This window comes from Macaca nemestrina, chromosome 11 (assembly GCF_043159975.1).
Source record: "Macaca nemestrina isolate mMacNem1 chromosome 11, mMacNem.hap1, whole genome shotgun sequence".
NCBI lineage: Eukaryota > Metazoa > Chordata > Mammalia > Primates > Cercopithecidae > Macaca > Macaca nemestrina.
In genome coordinates this window covers 123752709-123776844 of record NC_092135.1, presented here as the reverse complement: position 1 = coordinate 123776844, position 24136 = coordinate 123752709, and the positions used below count along the sequence as shown (strand labels likewise).

The window sequence follows — 24136 nt, the reverse complement described above, 5'->3', positions numbered from 1 at the left end:
ACATGCCTGCATTATAAGGAAGTTCCAAGAAAATGTGCCTAATTGCCCCACGTCTAGTCTATTTACTCAGGAGCAAATTAAGAAAGAATAAAACCTTATTTTTATCTCTCTGAGTGTCAGAGAATAATATGTCTTTCCGGGCAAACTCTAAATGCTTTAGAACTCACACTTTTTTCCAGAGTTTCCCATTTTCTCTTACATATTTTGAAGTTCCAGTCAGATACAATGATACATTTCTACAGATCTTGTGTCCGCTGTAGTTACCTGAAGCTAAAACTAATTGCAAAGGCAAGCAAACATACCTTCCCCTTTGTTTATACACAAACTCTGGTGGTGGGCTGTCACTATTGGCCCCAGGTCCATGGAGAATGGGGACCAGTCACTTTGGTCACCTCTGTGAATCTCTGCTGGAGTAATGTCAAGCCCTTCTACCTAACTCCACTTGCAACAATTCTCAGACAGCTCCAACCATGACATGAAAACGGTGAGTGACAAACGAGGACCAAGAAAACTGAATAGAGATGGGATGAGAACAACAATCTGAGAAGTAACACAGATCTTTCTGTATGGAGGGTAATGCCCCATAATGTGGCTGGAATGTCACAGCCTTCGTAAGGTCAGATTCCTCCATAGACAAGCATCACTAGAATTATTTAGAGGTGAGTGACTGATTTTGTTTGTTTTATTTATTTTTTATTTTATTTTTTTGAGATGGAGTCTCACTCTGTTGCCCAGGCTGGAATGCAGTGGCACAATCTCAGCTCACTGCAACCTCTGCCTCCCAGGTTCAAGCCATCCTCCTGCCTCAGCCTCCCAAGTAGCTGCGATTACAGGTGTGCACCACCACGTCCAACTAATTTTTTGTATTTTTAGTAGAGATGGGGTTTCACCATATTGACCAGACTGGTCTCAAACTCCTAACGTCAGGTGATCCACCTGCCTCGGCCTCCCAAAGTGTTGGGATTACAGGTGTGAGCCACCGCACCTGGCCTTTTGTTTGTTTTCATAGATCATGTGGATTCCAGTGATTTTCCTAGTAAGAAGTCTACTAATCTCCTATTAAGAATTCTGGGTTTTAATAACTACCAGGAGTCTTGGTGTTGTAAAAACTGCTTAAAAAGTGACCAGAGGGATTGTTTGTTTGATAATGCTAGGTGTTCCCTATCCTTGTTTAGGTATGAGTAGTCACTGTTAGATTCAACAGTTTTACATGTTTTTTCACCGTTGTCTTACATGCCTGAGCACAGGGCAGTGCCATCCTGGTTGTAATTAAAAGAGACATCTTAGTCAAGACTATGGTTGAGGGCATGGGAATTAGGTGAGAAAAGGACTTTTAATTTTTAATTTTTTTTTTTTTTTTTTGAGATGGAGTCTTGCTCTCTCGCCCAGGCTGGAGTGCAGTGGCATGATCTCAGCTCACTGCAAGCTCTGCCTCCCAGGTTCACCACATTCTCCTGCCTGAGCCTCCTGAGTAGCTGGGACTACAGGCACCCGCCACCATGCCCGGCTAATTTTTTATATTTTTAGTAGAGATGGGGTTTCACCATGTTAGCCAGGATGGTCTCGATCTCCTGACCTTGTGATCCGCCCACCTCTGCCTCCCAAAGTGCTGGGATTATAGGCATGAGCCACCGTGCCTGGCCAATAAGTATTTGTTGACCTAAGTTGAATGCTAAGTCAGAGGAGCTCAGAGCAATGTTCACATGAGCTCTGCTTACCACTTCATCTCTAGAGTATAGGAATGCATGTATACTACAACTGGCCATAAGCCACAGAGGAGAAACCCAGAAGCCAGCCTTCTAATTTATAGTTCTGATAGCCCATGTATGATTTGACTGTGTGTCAGAATCTCTATCAGCAGGTAAGGAAACAACAGCATATAAAGGCATCTTGGACTTTCTCCCTTGCTATATTTTGAAAAATGAAGAACTTCCCATCAGGTGAGCAAAGAGTTGATAATGCAAAGGCACAAAGGGTATACCTTGTTTCTATTCTGGAAGTCTATCCCAGGAACCTGCTTTCACTGAGAGTTTGAAGGGGCTTAGGGTGAAACAGCTATAAAGACAATTAGGAGAAAAGCAAAACAAAACAAATAATACAAAACCTCTCTGAGATATTGAAGATAATATACTAGCAAGGGTCATAAACTTGAAAACCTGATTGTATTAGTGCAATCCTCTGCCAATTAGCTAAACTTATCTTCTTTCAGTACCCAATGATTTTAAGCTTTAAATGTTGGTAAGTACAATATTTTTGGAACAGCTTTAATCAGCTAAGTTGGCAGTTTAGCTTATTTATTTTATTCAGTGTCTTACTGTTTCTACTTCTTTTATATCCAAAAAGTGTTTGAGTTGGTACATTTAGTTATAAAGGCATTTAACATTTATATAAAGGCATTTACATTTTAAATTAAGACACAAGAAATTCTAAATGGTACTTGAGATACCCTTGAGAGAAGCATCTCATTTCTTGTATTTGCAGATACCTCATATATTTATAAATCAACTCTTTTGCATATTTAAGTCAGACAAAAATACAAAGAGGCACAATGTCTCTCATTAGAGAAAAATGCAATTATTCTACTTAGTTATGTTTTTAAAATAGCCTGACATTTAAAATAATAGATGAATATATAATTTGCTCAGCAGTAATGGGCAGTTCCCTTGGAGGTATCATCAGTGTTTTATAAGTTACTATTTCAGAGGAGTTTCATGAATGCAAAGATTAAAGCTAGGAAGCAGAGAGAAACCACTCCAGAATGACACCACCCTACTTAACACCCATAATACTCAACAGTAACAACAATTAAACCTCACAAATTAAGTCAATGTATTGAATTCCTATTGGGTGAGCTAAAGATAGGACATTTATGTGTAGTGATTTTTTCCCCATACTAATTCCGCATCCACAACCACGTACCCAAACAAACATCACAGCAATATATTATACTGTAAGGTATTAAATGATATTTCAGTGTATGCCTTTATTTCTTGTCTCATTTCTCCAAGTGATAATTGAGATCTCATTTACCATGCATGAGCACTTACATTCCCTTTCTGAGAACATTTCTGATATTGTCGGTATAAGAGAGAAAAGTCATTTATTTAAAGGTTGCCTTATTAATAATCTGTAGTTTTTGTTAAATATCTAGATTATCTGGCCAGTCAATTTGTCTCTATAGACTAAGAAAGAAGAAAGACTAGCTGCCATACTCAATCCAAATGAATCGGGGTATGAATATTCATAAGAACATCAATATTCAACAGTGTCTTACAGTCATGCTCCAAGCTAAATAAAAATAAAACCACCAGAAACATTACAGTATAATAGGATAAGAGCTAAGAAATATGTACAGATTCATTGACAACATCTGTGCAAGTGTTGTGGACAAAACATTTAAAAAGAAATCTACATAAAACAAAGTAGATAAATTTATCAAATATTGATAAATTTTCAGAGACAATATAAAAGTACACAAAACATGAAAGAGAGAAAGGATTTAAAAAATAACCACTAAGCCAATACGTATAGTACAAGTTTACAACATTTATATTACAGAATGATGGAAACCAGAGACAAAAACGATTTGGTAACAAACAGCAAAGAAAGTCTCACCACCAATCACAAGAAAGAAAGACATTCTTTTTCAAATGAAAACAGACTGCCAGAGCTCATCCCCCGCGTCCCCCAACCCATACACACATAGAAAAACAAAAGCAAATGAGAAAGTTGTCTACAGCAACAGGACAGACAGAGGTGGGAAGCATTTGGCAAGTTGCATCACAGGAAGTCAATCACGATTGGCTAACGATGATGGTACCTGGCTCTGTTGCAGGTCACTGGTTTGCCTGAGAGGAGCGACTGATGGAGGAGGCACACCTGACGTCGACGCAGACCGGCCTAATTTGCAGCTTACTTTAGGCTCTGGAAACAAGGGGGAAAAGACACGATATTAGCTGACTGACATCTGAAATAATGAAGTGGCTTTTCAGTCTTCCAGTTTGTTTTGTTAGTTATTCTTGGAATATACAAAATGCTCCTATGTTTGCTAATCATTAGCGGGAGATAAAACCCTTTCATAACAGTTGACTCTAAAAGGAGCTTTATTCCCAGATCAGCTTCTGGGGAACAAATCTCAGAAGCACAGGCCTTGTGCCCTTGCACATTTTACCCCACTTAGGGTTGGTTTCTGTGGAGTCATCCCTGGAGCAACAACAACCCATTAGGGGAACAAGCAAGTATCATGACTATTTTGAGTGTTCACTTTTAGCTTTGGTCCCTAGGATTTCTGTGTCCTAAAATGTCTTATCTCCCTTCTCCAAATGTTCTGCTTTCCTTCCTTCCATGAATGCTATCATCATGTTTTCAGTGTAACATTTCTTCAACTTATCTTGATTTGCATTAAATTTTATAACTGTCTTCCAAGACTTTTGCTATCTTTCATAATATTATTTTTCCAACTTAAAAAGCTTTCTCCTACCTCTTATCTAATTTGAGGAGCCCAAATTAGCTGCCTAGGCCACTGACAGGATGCTTTAGAGGTTACAATTTGAGGACTGAAAGAGTTCCCTTCATCCAGAAATTACAGGATATATGGGAGGTAGAGATGATGAATTTAAAGTCATATTTGAAGATATTTGATCAAGGAAAAAGAAGTCATAGAAAGAAAAATGGACATTTGTATTTAATCACAAACTTCAATGTGAGCTGCTGGTTTTTAAGTGCTTAGTGCATTCCAGCTTCAATACCCTCAACTTACAAATTAGAAACCTAAGGTTCTCCAAGTTCTGTCTTTGCCTAATAAATAAACAGGTGCTTTTCAAAAAGTCTTTCTTTATAAACTTGACCTAAAAATTAAACTCATCGAACAACTCATTTTAAATGATATGACATAACTATGGTACTGAGAACGGACACAGGTGCCAGAGAACCAGAATGTGCTCAATTCTGTTGGAAGAAAAGAAAATGTGTTGCTCACGCTGGGGAGGTGCACTATCCTTATGCCATTTCTATATGAATCGCACTTCAGAGAAAAGCATTGACTATATCTGCATTGCATGAATGGTTCACTGCCAACTTCAGTTTCCATCAATTGCCTTCCACTCCTCCACTCCCAACCCCTCTCAGACACAACATGCAGACACACAGAATGAGTAAGCTTACGCCTACTTACACACAGACTCATACACTCTCACCCATATGCACCTTTCCTCTCTCAGTCCTGTTTCCACCTATTCAACAGTGCTTCACCTATTAAAATTATTCTCCTAAGGGAACTAATAGTTTTCTTTCTTGGCAAATCAAATAGTATTTTCTCTGTACTTCTGATTTAGAGGAAAACAATAAAAGACAATAAACAAGGTTTGGACTTAGAGCTAATTTTGAATCTGACTCTGCTAGGTGTATGATCTTAGACAATTGTTTTCATTATTTAAGTTTTAGTTCTTCTCAAATAAAATGAATTTAGTCACTTACTCAACATTCGTCATCTATATATTCTATGCCTACTATGTGCCAGGAACTTGCCAGAGAGTAGTGACCAAAATCCCAGTATTACCTTATGGCAATAGTGCAATCTGCAATATTCAATAGGGAGTGCACAGTCTATGCAGTAAACATAGGCATTAAACAATAAATGATGGGCCGGTCACGATGGCTTACGTCTATAATCTCAACACTTTGTGGGGCTGATGCAGGTGGATCACTTGAGCCCAGGAGTTGGAGACTCCATATTCTAATGACGTTTGTGTATTCTCAGGGGAGAGACATTAAATCTAAAATCATTTGCTGAAAATTAGGAAATATGTTAGAAGGAAGAAGTAGAGAGTGCCGTGGTATCATTTATCAGAGTATCCACTGTGTTCTGGGGAGCAGGGCAAGGAGAGACCCTGAAGAAGCTGCAGTAATTAACACCTGCCAACAGGACTGAATGGGCAGCAAAATCTGAAGTGGGAAGGATACTAGATCCACAGACTTACTTTCTGACTGATCCAGAGTCAAAAGCATTTCAGAATTTATTGCTTGCATATTATAAGGAAATAGTAATAGTGAAATGTCCTGGTTTCCAGGTTAGTGGAGAAGAGTTGAACTAGTGCTAAGTAAACAGATAAACTGAATTACATGCAAAATTCATAGAAAAACACCAGACACATAACAAGTGCTTTTAGTGAAAGCTGGCTCTCATCCCCTACACACACACATGTACACACGCACTTGCACATGTATGTGCATGGTGACCCTTACCTCTATTCCTCCTTCTACTTTTAATCAAGTCGACCACATTCTCTTTCTGGAAAATGACTCCCTTTCCATCTGTGATATGCATTCCTTCACCTCACTCTCAACCCAGTGTCATGTCCTTTTAGCTTTACCAACTTGTGCCTTGCTTGGCCTTTTTCCTCCGCACCTTCTCTCTTAAGAATATCAACATTCTCATGGTTTCAAATATAGTATTTTCCCTTGGAGTCACATGTAGGTTTCCATAGCTCTGTCCCCTTCCCATGCTCCTGTTTGATTTTGAGCCCCTGTGCTTCCTGGTCACTAGGCTGTCTTCATTGTCTCAGGATGCAAACCAAGTTCTAGCTTCTTCTCAATATCTTGGATCTTCCTTCTACTTTTCCTATGTATAGTAAAAACATCACCTCCATTTTCCTAAAGGCTTAGGGTCCAGATCTTGTCCTTTTTCAGTTCAGAGCTTTCTTTTCCTCTCTCTGTAAATTTAATCCTGTTGGAATTTGCTTTTTTTTCCTCCTTGCCATGGCTCCTGTAGTTACCTCAACTCATCTCAGAAACCTCCCCATAATCTCTATGCTCAAATCTGACTTGGACACGATGCAGACTGTGTTTCCTAGATTACCATAGGCCGCTCATCTTGTTAAAAAACGTTCAATTGCCTAATTTCCAGAGGTCCTCTGTGACCTGGCTCCACCTGATCGGGTCCACTCTATTTTCCACTGCTTCTTGCTTCCTAAAATATATACGATTTGTGCCCGATGCAGTGACTCATACCTGTAATCCCAGCACTTTGGGAGGCCAAGGCGGGCAGATCACCTGAGGTCAGGAGTTCGAGACAAGGCTAGCCAACATGGTGAAACCCTGTCTCTACTAAAAATACAAAAATTAGCTGGGTGTGGTGGTGGATGCTGGTAATCCCAGCTACTCAGGAGGCTGAGGCAGGAGAATCACTTGAACCCAGGAGGCGGAGGTTGCACTGAACCAAAACCATGCCATTGCATTCCGTCCTGGGCAACAAGAGCAAAACTCCATCTCAAAAAAAATAAATCTTATATATATATATACACACACACACACACCCCTATATATATATATATACACACACACACACATACACACACACACACACATACACATATATATAAAATTTGGTCTACCCTCTTGGTATCTACTTTTGATTCTTCCATCTTTCACCTCAAGTTGTTGCCAAGCATGGACTTCAATCAAACCATATCTTACCATTTTCTAAGACCTGCTTCAAAGTGTACTTTTATTATAAAGCATCCTGTGGTCTTGTTTTCTTCTCTCTCTCTTCTGAACTGCCTTATCACTTAGATAGCATTTGCACTGCTTGCTGTGGTTTTTGGCATTTTTGCTGGTGGGAACCACCTAGTAAGCATTCTATTATTATGTATTATTCTTTCACTGAAGATACTCAGATTAACCTAGTAAAGGTGACTGCAACTCCTCAAAGCAAGGAGGTCATGACGTAACAAAGAATATGTTATAAGACCTAGTTTCAAGCCTCTCTCCCCTACTTATTAAGGCAGTGATTCCAGTTAGAGGGGGTGTGACCCTCTGGGCTCCTACAGAGGAGGTATGGCATTTGAAAATTCTCCCTTGATTTTGTGCGGGTGTTTAATGTCTGCCCAGCCACTCTTGAAAATACCACTGGACTCTCTCTGAGGCTGTTTAACCACAAGTGTATCATATGATGACATAGATATAATATCCTGGTAACTTATAAATTAACCTCATTTCCCAGGATGCCTCAATCCTTGCATACCTTAAGGAATCATCCTTCATTATATAAAACAATAAGCAAAGCATCCATCAGAACCCTGGTTGACATGTTTCCATAATAAGCCAATATTTCCATACATGCCATGACTAGCTTACCACATGTAGTCACATGGAATGAGAAAATTCAGTATTTTTTTTTTCCTAGAAAAGGATGAGAATAAGAATTATTTGCTATAGAGATTTTTTCCAGTTTATGTTGAAGATATTATCATCTGATGAAAAAAGATTATCTAACCAGATAAAAGGCTTATATATCACCTAAGGTACCTAAAGATTAATTTCCCCTTTTGTGGGTTTCTGGTCAGACCAACTTAACCTGTTTCCATTGTAGACAACATTATCTCCAATGCACAGACTATGCCTCACCAAAATTCAAGCAAACTCCCAATTTCACCCTGACCTGGAAACATCTTGCTTTACCCCCATAGCATGCCAGTCCAGATCATGTCTAGGTTCATCAAGTCTCCTTAGGCACTGCAATATAAACCACTAACCACCCACTGAACATGGCAAATCAAACTACTAGCGAAGCACCCTGTGTGGGCTAGTTCTAGAGTCAGGTCACCCAGTGGTCTAATGTTCGATCCCAGCATAGAATATGACTCCACATGCAGCGACAGATGAGGATCATTACCATATATTCATAATGTACACACACATACACAGGCAGATACACACACACACACACTCCATAACACTGCAGCTTAATGGTATCTCATGGCACGTTTGGTTTTTTGTTTGTTTGTTTTTTGAGATGGAGTTCTGCTCTTGTTGCCCAGGCTGGAGTGCAAAGGCACAATCTTGGCCCACCACAACCTCTGCCTCCCAGGTTCAAGCGATTCTCCTGTCTCAGCCTCCTGAGTAGCTGGGATTACAGGCAGGCGTCACCACGCCTGGATAATTTTGTATTTTTAGTAGAGAGAGGTTTTCTCCATGTTGGTCAGGCTGGTCTGGAACTCCCGACCCCAGGTCATCTACCCGCCTTGGCATCCCAAAGTGCTAGGATTACAGGCATGAGCCACTGTGCCCAGCCAGCAGGAACATTTTTTAAATGGTGAGATTTTTGTTTATCTCACTTATTTTGGCTCTTCTTTCAGTTTCACATGATTCTTAACCTAAATATATTTGGAATTTCCTATGGTGTTTCTGAGACAGGGATGATGAAACAAATCCTTACGAGGTTGCATCCACCAAGGTTTCTTTGGCCAAAAGAATTATCTGAAGCAATCATGAAAATTCTAGAAAAGATTCTAATTATAACCAAGTCTTTCAGAGATCCTTTAGGCCTGTGACATCAAAGTCCAATTGTTCAGCTCACCTACCTTTGACCAAAAGAATTACCTGAAACAATCTTGAAAATTCTAGAAAAGATTCGAATTATAATCAAGCCTCTCAGAGACCCTTTAGGCCTGTAACATCAAAGTGCAATGTTTGGCTCACCTACCTTTGGAAATGCAATGCTCTTTGAGACTTGAACAGTGAGGCTAAGGAGCCATGACCCTGAAAACAATAAGTTTTGATCTGGAATTTTGACAGATAATTGCCAAGAATTTTGGGGTCTACAAACAATGGGCACATGCCTGCAAAGAGATCTAAGACAGAGCTTTCCTACCCCAAGGAAAATTCACACAATTGAGAGATTAATTATTAACTAGAAGGCACTTGTTCTTCCTATGTCCAAGGAAAATTTTCCTTTGAGAACTCTTCTAGTATCATCCTAGAAGTAAAAGTTGACTCACTTGTGCATTTTAGTGAAGATCAAGTGTAAAGAGAATGAGAAAAAAATGAGAAAGAGGTTGATTGAGAGAGAGAGAGAGAGAGAGAGAGAGAGAGAGAGAGAGAGAGAGGAGCTGGAGGAGGGAAACAGAAAGGAAGGAAAAGGAAGAAAAAAGACGGAAGAAAAAAGAAGGGAAAGGACGGAAGGAAGGAGAGAAGGAGAGAGGAAGGGAGGACCACAGTTTTTGTTTTGTTTTGTTTTGTTTCCCGCCCAGGCTGGAGTGCAGTGATGTGATCGCAGCTCACTGCAACCTCCGCCTTCTGGGTTCAAGCAATTCTCTTGCCTCAGCCTCCAGAGAAGCTGGGACTACAGGTGCTTGCCACCATGGCCAGCTAATCTTCTGTATTTTTAGTAGAGACAAGGTTTCATCACGTTAGCCAAGCTGGTCTCAAACCCCTGACCTCAGGTGATCTGCCCACCTCGGCCTCCCAAAGTGTTGGGATTACAGGCATGAGCAATCATGCCTGGCCTTTCTTTTTATTCTTAATAGATATAAACTTTCATTGCTCTTTTTTTTTAAGATAATCATTTGTCATCTTTCCCTTAAGGAAAATTGAATTTTTGTTCAGTATTATGTCATTAGTATTGTTATAGGATCATCTCCACAGCGTCTGCTGCTATTACTGTGAGTATTGGAGTTCTATTTGTTTCCAGAAAAAAAGATAAATGACCATTCTCAACCACTGTATTTGCATAACCATATAAGATTGGTGTATTTTCATACACGAAAGAACAATTTCATCTAGCATTAAAGAAATAAAATCAGTCAAATTCTGAGGACACATGTTTTTTCCATTTTTTTTCAATACATAACATTTTTGCTGTACTAGCAAAGACATAATGATTCCCCCAAGTAGCTAATAATGCTGAAAGTTTCTAATCAATGATTTGGGTTACATAGAAGTCACAGAGTGGCTTTTAAAAATTTATTTATTTATTTAATATGCCAACATATGCCCATTGCAAACTGTAATTTCTGGAAAAGAGTTTTGTTTTGTTTTGTTTTGTTTAAAAAAAAACACATGTGCTATTTGAGATAAACTGACACCTGAATCCAAAGGGGCAGTTTTGCCAGGACTGTATTAAAATTTTCCAGCATTCTGAACACTTCGTTTGAGGCTCCCATCACACATCAAGGTGAACATAGTAAGATGCCCTTGTGTCCTACACTAAATGTAATTTTTTTTCCTGAATATAATTTGAATTTTTATTTTTTTGAAATTGTTAGACTGTGAATAATCCAATTAATTATGATTGGCTATGACTTCTAAACAGTAATTGTGCACACTCAGGAATCCTTACAGGATTTGACAATGTAGTCTAGAGATTATTTCAAAATTGAATGGAATTGCTTTAATACTAAATTTAACAATTACGTTGAACTATGTCACACTTTTTTACTGATTTAAACAATGTGAATGTGGCAGTTTTGGAATTTTGGTGCTATGATTTTTAAAAAATATTAAGTATTTTATAGATCTCTGAAAAGGTGGTAGACCTGGGCATAGTGACTATGGAGATGAAAAGATAAAACTAATCTGATAACTGCCATGATCATTTTGTGACCGTGGAGAAAAGAAAGAAAACAGGATGCAAGAATCTATCTTGGGAGTAGCTTCTCTCTCTCTCTCTCTCTCTCTCTCTCTCTCTCTCTCTCTCTCTTTCTCTCCTCCCCCATCCCCACCCCTCAGCTTTTCAAGGAGTTTTCCTCTGGGAAGACAGCTGAGATTTGCATAGCTGTGAATGATGCCTGGGATCCTGTAGCCATGGACTGAGGTCCTAGTGTTATTTAGGACAGAAGGGTTGAATAGTAAAACTATTGATTTTGGAATAATTGATATCTCTTTTTGGGAACACTAGAATTCTACTGAAGACCTGAAACCCAGAGAAAAGTAAGGTGGCAATGTGGTGGCAGCTCATGATCCAATGTACCAATTACATTCCTTGTCTTCCATCTTTTACGTACAGAGCATATAAATCATAGTACACAAAACACAGGGATGCTCAAGATACTGCAATGCATAGCTGGTTTCATCCAAGGCAACATAGTGTAGTGAAGCATTAACATTTTTTTATTTGACAGCCTCTTTCATAATAATATATAATTTCTAAAACACCTTGGGATATTCATCACTTTAGCTGAATATGAAAATGTGCTTTTATTTTCAAATAATACTTTTTTCACATTAAAAGTGAATTAAAGTATATATGAAAAAACAACATAATTTCCATTTAACAGGTCAATCATGCTCCTTAATTATTTTAAAAATCATTATGTAAGGAAAATCCATCAGCTTCAATATAAACTCAAAAAGTCGTATCATAGTTGTAAAGGATCAAATACATATTCCCATGAAGACAGACATTTCACTTTGTTTTATGGCATCAAAAATACGATATACAAACAAACAAAATGATTTTGTCACCTGATGTTATAAATGAATGCATGACAAGAATCACTTGACCTATTTAAAAATACATTATATTTTGCTTCTAAGTAATAAAATCATAAAAAGGAAATGCCAAGGTTACATTTTGCAGATAACCCACCTTGTGATGTGGCAAGTCTTTACTCTTAATAGGTGAAAATCAAAACTGGATATAATACTAATGGTATTTCCTCTTTATACCATTGAATTTTGTACTTTATTAAAGAGCAAACATTTTGAGAGAAAGTGTGACCAGTTATTATAACATTGATGGTCCTCATTACTATGTTCTATTACAATGGCCATGTTCCTTATACTTTTGCCTTGAGCCAACTGACAATTATAGATATAAACTAAGCAATGTCTGGCTATGAATAAGCCTAATCTAAGACTGTACCCACTCAAATCCTCCATGGCAGAGAACTTCAACCTGATCTCCAGTAGTGGTTATGCTTGTTCACTTTATAGCAGAAGTTCTGGGGGTCTCTAAGATGCTTTGGGGGACAGAGCATAAGGTCAAAACTGTTTCATAAAAATATTAAGATATTATTTGCTTTTTTACTGTATTGACAAATACACTGAAAATCTCAAAGCAATGGATAAATTGGCTGCCACTTTCACACATCAAAGGAGCGGCACTAAACTATACTAGTAAGTATTTGCTTCCTACTAACAAATAGACTTGGATATTTGGTAGATTTTTTTTTTTTTTGGAAAATGAATGGAGTGAGTCTATTTCTTCAAAGAATGCAACTGACAGCATCTGTCGACAATAATAAATTTGAGCTTTCAAGCAAAAATTAAAAATTTGAAAAAGTTTTTACCCATTACTCTGAGCTTGAGATTATCCTTATACTTAAAGGCTGGTTTTATGAGATCACTAGTGATATTAACACATGTGATATATTGATTTTTATAACAAAATGTGTCAACACATGGAAGATCCATATGACTTAATGAACTGCTATTTTCTAAATGCACGATGTTATAAATCATGAGGGGTAAAACACTGCATTTTACAGTTCAAGATAGAGCAATAGATTTAAATGTAAGACAGCATGGTGAGTTTATTGATATACAGCTAACATTGCCACTAACCTTTAATAAATTACTATTCATTTAGTTCTGGAATGGTATTAAAAAAGAATATCCACAATTATATAAACAAGCTATTTAAGTATTTCTCCCTTTTCAACTACACATCTGTATAAGGACAGATTTTTATGATATATTTAACCAAAGCAAAATATTACAATAGATTGAATCCAAAAAAGATAAGAAATGCTATCTACGTTCTCTTGAATCAGACATTAAAAAGACTCTCGCAAATGTAAAATGAATTCAACCTGTTCACCATTTGTCATAGTTTTAGAAAATACAGGTTTTTTTTTTTTTGAGAAAAAATGTTATTTATGTTAATATACTATGGGTTTCTTTTTAAATTTTTAATTATTAGATAATATTTTAAGTTTCCAATTTTAATTTGTAATATGATAGATATTATTATACCTTTTTTCTTATAAAGGAAAGTCTTTGGGGCCCTCAGTAATTTTAAGAACAAAAGGTGTCCTGAGGCCAGAGTTTGAGAATCGTTGCTTTACACAGTCTGTCCCCAAAGAACTCTATTAAAAAGGTAACTTTTTATACAATTAATTTGCCAGTTGCGTATTTTAAATCAACAAAACATAGGAAAATGTCATGTTTAAGCACAAGGAACATGGGAAATCCTTTGAAAATTTCAAGGGATTTGGGAACCACCAGTTAGGAAATGCTTTCCTGGAAAAATCTCTATGGCAAAATCCAAGAAACACTGTTTTCTGCCCATGATACCTGAGGGAAGTTATACGAACTCTCAGGGGATTTTTTATCATCTATAACAAGAAGCAAATTCCAAGGTTCTACTCATTGATTGAGTCTAGTAAATGAAATTTGTTAAAATAATTGAATGACCTCAAAAGTTACTCTTGATTAATCATGAGATAGTTTATTAAGGGCTATTTCTTTTACTCTTTTCTGGTCAGCATTTTTGTTTTTGTTTGTCTGTGTATTTGTTTTCTAGTAACAATGTTGACAGAATTATGCATAACTCAAGTTTGCTATTTGTTAAAATGTTCTAACGCTGTTGATAAAATTTTGGTAGTAAATAGTTTTTAAACACCCATAAAAATTTATTTAAAAATAAAAATGTACGAGGGATAATGGTCATTTGTCATTTTTCTCTGTCTAAAATCCATTTCCTCTTTTTCTGCAATAGTAATTTGATTTTTCTTCAGAGAACAGGATCACCAATTATCTTAGTTCTTATGATTCTGTAGTAAGAGCTGACTTCAACTCTAGCTCTAGAATTGGTCACATGACTCAAGTCTGTCCAATCAATCATTCTATCCCCTTGGTCTCATTGACTGGTACAGGGATGGACATGTGACCCAAGTCAGTCAATGAGAGTGGCTTTCATACTTCTGCTGGAGCTTTTGAGAAAGAGGTATATCTTTTCACAAGGTCTGCTAAACTCTCATCACCTCCTAGCTGAATGACCAGGAGAAATTTGCTTGACCTTTCTACACTTGTTTGTTCACAGATAAAATGGGAGAAATAATGGTACCTAGTTCACAGGATTGCTGTAAGAATTAAATTAGATAATAAATGTTAAGGTTTTTCCATGGCAAAAAGCATGTACTAAAATCGCAAGAAATGTTAGTGGTTTTTATTACTCGGGGGCCAATCTGATCTTTTAGCTTCCCTGCTTATAATAAATTACACACCACTTCCTCACACTGGTACACACAGCTTAGTTTATACAACCAGCCTCATCAGTAGTCTTGCCCCCAGCACACTGCATCAGGTTATCCTAAGCTCCCTGCTTTCTCTTACTGTAGGATTTTAATCATGCTACTTCACTCCACCTGGTACACTTGGTCCTTCCTTCCCTTTCCTCCTCTACTAAACTCCATGCTCTTTGAAAGCAGGAACCATGTCTCTTTCCTCAGACTATTTCCCTGAGTAACATGATAACTGATCCTTAATAAGGACTCATTAAGCATTTATTGACTGAATTATTCTAAACAATATTTTAAAGAATGAGGCCACTCTAAAAGAGGATTTGTATGTTTCACATGGATAAAAAGCCATGTTTCTCCATCTCTTCACCTTCCCCATGTTTCCAGGAAAAAAAAACTAAAATACATTGATCAGTTTTCTCTTTTTTATTTTTTGAGATGGAGTTTCGCTCTGTAGCCCAGGCTGGAGGAGTCCAGCGGCGCTATCTCGGCTCACTGCAACCTCTGCCTCCCGGGTCCTGGTTCAAGCAATTCTCCTGTCTCAGCCTCCCAAGTAGCTGGGATTACAGGCATGTGCCCAGTTAGTTTTTGTATTTTTAATAGAGACAGGGTTTCACCATGTTGGCCAGGCTGGTCTTGAACTCCTGACCTTGTGATCCGCCCACCTTGGCCTCCCAAAGTGCTAGGATTACAGACATGAGCCACCGTGCCCAGGCTGCATTGACCAGTTTTCAACTGAGTGCTTCATAACCAAGGAAAAAAAAAAAAGCGTGTGTGTGTGTGTGTGTGTGTGTGTGTGTGTGTGTGTGTGTTTGAGGGATTGCAGTTCCTATGTTGGACAGTAGATGGCAATAAACATATTATTTATTACCTATTCTGGGCCGATTACAAAACTTCCAGACTAGTCTCTGTAAATGCCTAGCATAAGTCAGACAGAGTCTTCTATTTTATGTATTTTGTGGCTTTTCACAGCAACAGAAAGGGCATTCTTTGTGAACACTGTTGCTGCAGCATCTCCACAGGGCCTTTCCAAAGGAAGCCAACAGCTGCAGTCTAGGAGCAATGTCAGGGCGGACTCTACCAGGAGACGGCACAGGGTGGAGCCACCGCCCTGCAGTGACAGACACCAGTCACTGATGCTACAGTCAAAACTGGAGCCAGCACACTGTCATCGTGGTTCTCAAGCAGAATTAATCTTGTATTGAGAGGCAAGGCAAGGAAAGGCACTTTCCGCATTATCTGAATGGTTTCTACCTAATTATTTTCCCCAAAAGAATCAGAGAATAGTTGGAATTCAGAATTTCTCTATTGAGAACGAAATTACTATCAAGTTGTATTTTTTTCTAGCAGTGTTCAGGGTATCTATGGTATCTATACAGTATACAGTATCATATTCTATGCATGTGTTTAGCAGAAACCAAGTTAAAGGGGAAATATGTGTGTGTATGAATATAATGCATATATAAAATATGGTAATAGGTAATTAGCTGACTGTGCAAATCTAGTCATATGAAACTTATGTTTAAAACCCGTAAGTAGCCTCATGGCTTTATATATGTACACACACATCAGTTAATATCAGCAAATTCCTTGACTCTAGGCTGGTCCCGTAACTTTAGCTAACTACCTTCCTCGAAAAAAAAAATGAGAACAAGAACACAAAGAGTTTGACGAAATGTTACAAAATGCTAAACAGCAAAGACTTGGACTAGTTCCCTGTTTTATGGAATCAGAGGCACTAAGGACCCCTTGCTGTATAAAATCAACTGAGATCATAGGCACAAATAAGCTTCTTGAAGGCAGGGGTCATCCTTTCGTCACCTCATAGTGTTCTCACAAGAGTGAGTAAACGACTGGACCAAAGAAAGACAAGCATACACAATGTTGCTGATGTTTGAAAAAACAACAAAAACACATGTGTAACACGGCTGCTCAGGTTCTCAATAATTAATTTTTATAGATACCAACAATCAGTTAAAAACACCTCTCAATGAGCTGTAGGAAAGGTGAAATCTCATTCAAGAGCAGAGATAACAGTTCTCCTTCGGATTTATAAGGTAGGTTATTTGGGGCAGCCTGTTCATGTTGATCTTCATAAATCGGTTTCCCTTGGTTTAGGATGATCATAAATTAGCTGTCTCTGTATATGTGATTACATAAGCTCTGAGTTAAAAATCCATAAATGGCTTCCTGTCATTTTCAGGTAAGACCCAAGTCATGGATGTGACTGGCTCACCCTCACCCTTGTCAGGTTCTCAGCTTCTTCTCTCTCCTCCTTTTAGCTCCTCAATTATGTGGGTCATGGCGTCACAGGGTTCTGGCATCTCCTACGTCCTCTTCCTTGATTGCTCTTCCTCCTAATTCACCTTGAGAGCTCAGGCCCCAGGTTATTAGGATGCCTTGAAACACACTCTAAAGGAAGCGCCCTGTCACTCTCCTTTCATCACCGATTGTAATTACAGTTTTAAACTTTTGTCATTACTGTAATGGCTGTCTCTCTCACTGGCATGTACCCAACGGTTGGTAATTTTATATTGAATAAAATAGATGAATAAATGACAGAATGAATAAGTGAATGTGAATAAATGAATAAACCTGGGAGCACGGAGGTGGAAATAGAGAAACCCAGCCTAATTAAATCATGGGAAGAGAGCTGTAGTAGGAGTCAGAAACCCAAAGTTCATTTCCTTATTTGAGTCTACTACTTATCAGTGAATCTGGGCAATTGACTTGATTTCTCTTGAGCCTCAGTTTTATCACCAAAAAAAAAAAAAAGAAAAATAAAAAAATGTCAGATAATACCAGCCCACTTATGCACAGGTTTTTGTGAAGGACAAATGAGAAAGTACATATAAAGGCATTTTAAAAGTTTTGGGATAATAAAAATAAGGCATTCTTTTAAACAGGTCACAGATAACCCACAAAGGTAATAAACTTAAATTCCACAACTCAGGTTACATATAATCTGCTATAATATTAAAGCAATTTTTAAAAATTATACCCGAGTCTGTTCTCTTTAAACTTGTCAATTTAACTGTTTGTTTGAACATACAGGATCTTACATGCATCAGAAAACTGTTTTATTTTTTTCTCCCCGGAAGCCAGAGCTGTACCAACCTGTTCTAGGGGAGCGAAGGTCTTTCTTGTGCTTTAGAGAAACTCCCTACTGAGTCCCAGGACTTTTATTTTTCACTTTGATGATTAAAAATCTTTCAGTTTCTTTAAGTTACAAAAAGTCTTATTGAAGTAATAGTTTAAGTGCCCAGTTACTTATATTAATCAAAACTATGAACATTATCTCAAGGAAACGCTTCTCCCTTGGCCCACTTTCGGACACCTCCTGGCAAACAGAAGAGATGGCCTCTGTCTCGGCCTCCTCTCCTCTTCTTCCATCTCTGTTCCCAACTTGGTCCCCACAATGCCTGCTCTCATCTGGGCAGAAACAGGAGAGACCAGGAGAGATGGGGGAAGGAAAGGCTCTTCAAGGGCCTGGCACGGGCTAGCATCTCTCCCCATCTCGCTGGGGAAGGTGTTTGACACTGAAGCTCTGTCTTCTCCGGGTGCTTTCCAGGGTTCCTGAAGGACTCCTCGGATTGGTTGGCCATCTCTCACCTGGAGACGTCATGGTTGTTCACTCTATGTCTTTCAGGGGTAACTGGATATCCTGTAGGGCACCTTGAAACACGTCCTGAGAGTCCTGGCTGCCCTGGGCACTCTCATGATCTAGGCCACCTCCAAGGTTCCTCTCCAGGACCAAATCTGATCCATAGAAAACACACTTTATACACATCTTTAACCCACCATCAGCGGCCAAACAGTTACTTGCTAAGTAACTTTCTCTGCGGTCATAGACTGTTCACCCAGTCTTGTGCTTTTTCCTTCCACCCTGTCCCTCAAACTGTTAGAAACAATATCAAGTTTTCTGAGTGGTTCCATTTAAGTATCTTATTTGACTTTCCACTGGGGGAGACACTTCTCACCCCTCTTCTATTGGGATGGACACATCTCTCTCTCTCTCTCTCTCTCTCTGTCTCTCTCTCTCTCTCTCTCTCTCTCTCTGTGTCTCTGTCTCTGTCTCTCTCTCTCTCTCACACACACACACCACCACACACAGAGTCTATCTGAAATTCTCTCTAATATTTAGTCTCTGTCTCTCTCAGCCTCTAACTACTTTACTAGGCTAGAAATGAGAGTTCAGTTAAGGACAACAGTATTCATTTTGATCATCTCCTTTGCAAGCTCTGTTTGTGCAGTCAAGCTTTTTGCCTTGGAATGTGAGAGTCATTATCTTCTATTATTTTGTAATTAGCCTTTTGCATTTTGTACCCTGTTTGTTTACATTCAAACTCTAGAAAGACAGGCTTTGACCATTTTAAATGGTTAACTCCCTCCCAGTTCTCCTTTTCTCGTTGTTTCTCAAAGCCATACTACCAGTATCAGGAGAAATCCAAATAAAACTTTCTCTGATAAACACACATTCTAGCCAGCAGAAGTCACAGTTTTCCACAGAGAAATAAAAGTGGGACTCTTGGGGATACAGCTTACAGTACCCTCCCAGGTCCCTCCAAATGAGAATTCTGTTACACATTTGCTCCTCAAATTTAGAAAGGGAGAATGAAACTGCAGAGTGAGAAAGCAGTGAACAGAACCAGGCAGCAGAACCTGGTTAATGTTCCCCCGGGAAGTCACCAAGCACCCAATTAGAACTGGAAAGGAGAACAGATGTGGAGAATTGTATTCTGGTGCATGATCTGACTGCACAGAAAGGCAGCCTTGAGGGTCGTAGCTTTGGAAGTTCACAGCTGCCCAGGGCTGAAGTGGAGCCAAGCAGGAAGTTAGAGAATAGCCTACAGCGAAGTCTAAATTACAATGAATACCCAAACTCCATCAGATCGGTTTGCTGTTCCTGTTGCATAATAAAAACTCAGTCCCTAAACTATGAAAACATGATGGTTTAACACAATAAATACTTCCTAAAGTGAGACGGTAAAGGAAAAGGCGGGTAAGTAGAGGTTCATTTTTTACTTTAACTTTTTGTCAATGAGCATACTCTACTTACCTGTCATTATACTACTGTACTATTACCTAATAATAATAAAGCAATAAAGCATTTTCACTTGGAAGACAAATAGCAAAATACAAACAGATCATGGTATCTGTGTCACGCCACACCCAAACTCAGTGTCTTAAAATGACACTCATTGAGTTTTGCTCATGAGTCTATGGGTCTGTTGGGTGGTTTTTCTGGTCTCAGCCAGGCTCACTCATGCCATCTCCAGTCAAATGTGGGTCAAGTAGATGGTTCTGCTATTCCATGCTGTGTTTTCTCACATTTTGGGGGGTTCTCCTCTATTGTATTTCATCCTCTAACAGGCGAGCCCAGGCTTGTTCACATGGTGGTGGCAGGGTTGGAAAAGAACAATGAAAGCATTCACACCTCATGAGGCCAACGCTCAGAACTGACACACGGTCACTTCCATGTCACTCTGTTGGTCAATGCAAGACTCAAGGCCAGTCCAGATTCAAGGGATGCAAAATTGACTTTACTTCTTGATAAAGAGCTATGAAAGCACATTACCAAGGGCATGAATACAGGGAGAGGGGAATAATTAGGACCATTAGGATCAACCTTGGCGTCCTGAAGGAGCTGGGCCACTTGAAGAAATGAAAGAAAGAAAAGAAGGCACAGCTTAGAAATTATGCAGATATATTAAAAAGTTGAATATTAACCAGGTTCTAAAAGCAAAGTTTTTATCCACACTCCTGAGTGAGCTGCAGGAAACACTCTATCCTCTCTTATTTGCCTGGCTCCTACTCATCATGCTAGTATCTAATTTACTATCACATTCTCTAGGAAACTTGTTTGAATGGCCTTCCCTTTGGCCAGTTGTGCTTGGCTTACTTATAACACTCTTTGGAATAATCAGTTGTTTTATTTTCTGATTTACCTGCTAGAATATGAGTCTAGGGTATATTATATATACCCCTGTCCTCCCCATCCCCTGCACAACACAAAGTAGATGTTGAAGAAATTTTAGTTAGAAAATAAACACAAAGGGAATAAATGACTAAAGGAACAGATGAATGAATCTCAGGTTGGATATTTATTAGAGAAGATGTATACATTTGTAGAGATCAATATTTCTTGTGATTCCCACATCCTTGACAACCTGGTTTTAAATCTTATTCATTGCTTCTAAGCAGAACAGAAGCATTGTGAGAGATTAGGATTACTTCTTTGATAACTGTGTACAATGCAGCAACTGAGTCTTAAGGCCTGCACCTCATTCTTCCTCCAAATTCCATCTATACATGCAGACTCAAGGAAATCCAAAAACGGTCATCACACTGGCCAGAAATCTTTGTCGAAAAATGCACAAGTCAATGAAGCATACATTGTTGCACTAACAGTAGCCTCATAACCACTTATGTTTTGCTAAAGAAATATCTTATCATTTGCAATGTGCTGATTTTCAAAAGAAAACATCTAGTCTTGGTCCTAGAAAAAGACAGGTATTTTTCCAGTAAAATTGAATGGGAACAGAATAAACATTTGTCTACTAGCTATTATAAACCGCCTTTGTACCAAGCATTTCCAGGCATTTTTTAATTTAATCCTCATCATAACCTACACAGTGAAATTTACTTGATCTCTTCTGTAAAGATAGAGAAAGTGAGTCACAGCAGTGTTTTGTTATTTCATCAAATAATTAACACCAAAATATTAATTCATTAATATCGTTGCCAAGCATGATTTACTTACACACTGAAAAAAGAAAACTACGCCGATTTATTATGGTCTACCAGGAAGGACCATCATGAGTACTGTTCTTGAGCTCACAGTCCTGCTGCCCAGTTCTGCATGGCTTGCCTGTTTATCACCTCTAAACTTGTGTGCCTGGGAGTCTTCTTGGATATGAAGGCTGAAGCATAAATGGCTTTGAGTTATTGCTGTCAGGAAGTTTATCAGCAAAGTGAGCCAGTCATTTCAGTGTTATCAAGTAAAGTACAGGAAATATGTTTTAGAAATTTCAAGAGAAAATCATCTTTCTTATAAATCAACTGAAAGAAATTCAGTATTCAAAGACTGTGCTCTTGAGTTCAACTGCAGTTCCGTTCCTGAATCGCAGCTCTGTTGTTTATTGTAAATGGCCCCCATTTTGCCACATCTTCCAGGGTCTCCACTTTTGAGCCTTTGAATAGCCCCTTAAGGTCTTTGTGATCTCTTCAATCTTTAAGATAGTGACCAGCAGATGAATTATGACTGCAAATGTCTTATGAACCATGGTTTGGGTGTGTAAAGTGTCATGTTGGAGCCAGAGCTCTCACTGTCTTCAACAAAATAGAATCAGGATTTAAATCCAGATTTGCAGGTTGCCTAACCATTTGGTGCTCAACCACTACATTATACCTTATGCATGCATTTATAATTAGTATAGAATTTACAAGCATGGTGTGCAAGAAATGGCATTTTTTTTGTTTCCTTTAAATGAAATCAAATCTGCAGCTGTTTTTCACTTTTCTGAACTTGTGTGTACAAGACTTCTCTTGGATATGAAGGACTGAATCATAAATGATGACAGAAAATGCTTCCTTACAATGGGTCATGAAGTCCCAGAACTGTTCTACAGAGCATAGTACATAACATGGTCCTCCTACTCTTTAGCTCATACTGGTTGTCACAGGGGGGTCTACTGTGCAAGCACAAAGAGCTCCTTGAAGTACACAATTCCACCAAGGTTAGAACCATGGTGCATAAAGCCCAGCCTATGCAAACTCTACCCCACCCAACTTCTCTACCAGTTAGAGGTCATGCCATTTTGCAAGGTGCTATGAAGGCTGCTGGTCCTCACCCTTCATGGAATTCTAAACCTCTGTTCCTCTTTTAGTGCTAAGGAATTCCCCCTTCCTTCCCTCACCATCAAAGGCTGCATATCTCTCTCTCATCAGTGTTCCTATTGCTAGCATTTCCCTGTCCAGGAGCAGCAGCTTCTGGAAAATAAAAGCCAAGAGGGCAAGTTATCTACTGGGACCCGCTGCTTCCAGCAGAAAGCAGCTTCTCTGTGCCACAGGGTCAAATCTGTGCTTCAACTTAATGGTCACCACTTGATTTTACAAACCAGAAAATGCAAGTGTGGGGTCTTCGGGTCTTACCCAGCTAAAAGAAGTGAATTATTCTACTCAATGTTTTCTAAAAATTGAACTACATTTAAAAATTGGGAGATTTCACATAATAGCAATAAAATCTGGGAACCTTGGGTGAGCATTTCTCATGGCAGCATCAGCTGGCCCTGAGTAGTTTTTGTCCACTTGGGGTGTCCCTGTGCTTTCCAGGTCACGTGCATTTCCATCATTGAGTCCTGAGGTGCATCAGCTTGCATAGATTCTCCTTGTAATGGAGAAATATTTCTCCTTAGCAATGCTCCTAACAAATGTGGGCATATAGAACTTAGAACAAAAAGGCTTCAAGTTTCAAGAAAAGTGGGAAAAACATTTTCCTTTGTGGGAGTGAAGTACATTTCTATGTGCTTCATGTATAAGGAAAATACATGAAGGAAGCCATCTTTCCCGCTTCACTTGCTAATGATACCTGTCTGTCCTGAAGGCATCTCAATCAGCATCTTGGACCTTTTCAGAACAGCAGAAGCACAGAAAGTTGAACACGCAGAAGCCAAGGATTTTACAGTATAGTTGATCCTTCCCTTTATAGGGTTTTCATTCTGGTTTAGATTTAAATGTTACACTCTAAACCCTGTGTGCCTGTATATGTCTATGTGCACGTGTGGGTATGATACCACTTTGTTCATAAGTCAAGGGCTGAGTTGACTTCCAAAAACACTTCTGTCAGGGTGGCCTGGCGGGGCCAAGCCAGGGCAGGTGTGTCTCTTCACCTTTTTCATCCCATGTGGAAAATTCTCTTTCCACTCAATTGATAATCATAATGATTTATAAGAAGATCTGGAATAATCCTGGCTTAAGACTCCATGTCTTCCATTAATCTCTCCATCATTCTTCAAGCCTACACTCATTAATCGTTCTCTGAATGATTTTTAATGTATAGTAAGCAGTAGATAATAAAAATAATACATTTAATTTTAACCTAATTAATTTGTGTT

The 24136-nt window shown here is 38.7% G+C and overlaps 1 protein-coding gene across 8 annotated transcripts in view; it reads right to left on the bottom strand.

Moving 5' to 3' along the window:
* The window catches only part of LOC105481327 (neuronal tyrosine-phosphorylated phosphoinositide-3-kinase adaptor 2), a 325733-nt gene that overhangs the window by 72589 nt on the left and 229008 nt on the right, over nt 1-24136 (bottom strand). For 7 of the 8 annotated variants that reach the window (XM_011740831.3, XM_011740832.2, XM_011740839.3 and 4 more), the window contains one exon: nt 3821-3924. In XM_011740831.3, coding sequence (XP_011739133.1) covers nt 3821-3924 — 104 coding nt within the window. Of the gene's footprint in view, nt 1-3820; nt 3925-20149; nt 20676-24136 lie in introns of those variants that run through there. The other variant, XM_011740834.3, reaches the window with a different exon arrangement.